The following is a 1,769-nucleotide window of genomic DNA, read 5'->3' on the forward strand; positions in this document are numbered from 1 at the left end:
AAAGTACAGAATCCAAGCAGAGTAAGATCTAATGGACCACCCCCACCCTCAAACCAATTGTCCAGGCACCCCTCGACGAGTACAGGCGAACAAAAATGTGTGAATGACCCTAGAGGAATATTCCACTAAGGTGTCCTAGACAGAAAAATCAAGTCCGGAAAAATCCGGGTTCAACATGAAGACAACACAAACGATAATCCAGTTCGCCATATCTATATAGACTCGTATTCACCTCACAGCAGACATCTTTTTGGAGAAACGAGTCTGCTCTAGTCATGTATCCAGATCACCAGCGCCACAAACGGCGATCACCACCAGTCGGTTTATTGTTGGCTAATTCCGGTCCCAGGTCAGTAGACGACAGTTCTTCTAGCGGATATCAAGCGCGCCAGCTACCCTTTCATCCGGGAATGCTATCTTGTACACACATGCAATTATTCGGTGTAAGCTTACCGTGGCATCGAGCGATCGATGGTAGGTTGCTCACGAAGCAAGCAGATCTAGTCAAACTCGCGACTGAGGATCATTGGATAGAATGAACAATCCTGTAGAGAGAATTTCCGATCGGTCGCTGTTTTGTTGCCAGACACGAGGTTGCAACCGGCATAACTAGTTGCCGTATCCGCGTTTACCCCACCTTTTAGAATTGCCCATAAGCTATCATTTCAAATAGAGTCAAAAGCCGCACGAACGCCATTGAGCAGGTCTTAGCTGGCTACAAGAGGTTGAAGATGTTCCAAAACGCAGAGTACACAGCCGTGGACAGTATCCATAATGCTTTGGTTGGGTTTGAGATTCTCAATTTGACCAGCCGATGCACGAGTAACAAGGAGCGAACCGAACTGAGGTGATTTCTTGTTGCGCCTATGCATCGATTAATAGACTTGACTGTTTTAGAGCGGTCAAGCGGATATTTTGACAACACTCATGAAGGAAATATTGTTCAGTGATATGTGGATTTGAGCCTGAACGGGGTTCCTAGGAATCTCTAATTATGACTGCAGTATGTATGGCAATACTCATCATTCGTAGCGTGACTACAAACTTCTCAAAACTTCGCCAATTATTTTGTGATGCGCGAATAAGCATCGGTTGTGACACGCTCTAGAACCGCTTTTGATCGGTGGCTCTGTAGTATCAAACGAAGGCGTTAACAGGTCATTGCTCGGATGTCTGTCCGAGACGCCGAGCAGTATATGATGTGTGGTCCTGAACGTCGTAAAAAGCATGGCAGAAAGATCGGCACCAGAAACGGTGATGAAGCACAAATCTACATAACCACGAACTCAAAGGTATCGCTGTATGCGTTTGACATCAAGTCGCCGAAATTCCATAACAGTAACGAACTACATCGGGCGGCAACTTAACAGGAGGACATTGTCTATGAGGTGAAGACAGATGTTTTCCAAATGACTGGATAATCTGATAAAACGTCCTGGGACAGAGTCCCGTGGGACAAGTGACATGATGTCAGCACAAAAAGGCTGAGAAGTGCTGGTATAACCTCCCATTCTTGCTGATTTAAAAAGAACTAAATTCTTGCTTCCTCTTTGGCGACGATAAAAATTAACTCGATATTGTTCTACTGCTCTGGAGCACAATATTTTAGAAATACTTGAGGGTTGCTTTATCTGAAATTCAGTAAAGTAGTGAACTCTTAAATGATCGTATTAGGGTCGTGAGATCAGAGATCAGAATCGAGCTGTCAACGCCAGAACTGTATTTTTGCATTTTTATCCTGAAGGATGTAGGTACCACAAAAATAAGAT

General features: G+C 44.4%; 1 protein-coding gene across 1 annotated transcript; it reads left to right on the forward strand.

Moving 5' to 3' along the window:
• Positions 1-1,169: 1,169 nt before the first annotated feature.
• Positions 1,170-1,367, forward strand: T265_12200 (hypothetical protein; the record flags this gene model as incomplete). Its single annotated transcript, XM_009179333.1, has 1 exon — positions 1,170-1,367. One exon carries the CDS (start codon positions 1,170-1,172, stop codon positions 1,365-1,367), a length of 198 nt encoding a protein of 65 aa, XP_009177597.1.
• Positions 1,368-1,769: the final 402 nt, after the last annotated feature.

The sequence above is a fragment of the Opisthorchis viverrini genome, assembly GCF_000715545.1.
Source record: "Opisthorchis viverrini unplaced genomic scaffold scaffold7356, whole genome shotgun sequence".
Classification (NCBI taxonomy): Eukaryota; Metazoa; Platyhelminthes; class Trematoda; order Opisthorchiida; family Opisthorchiidae; genus Opisthorchis; species Opisthorchis viverrini.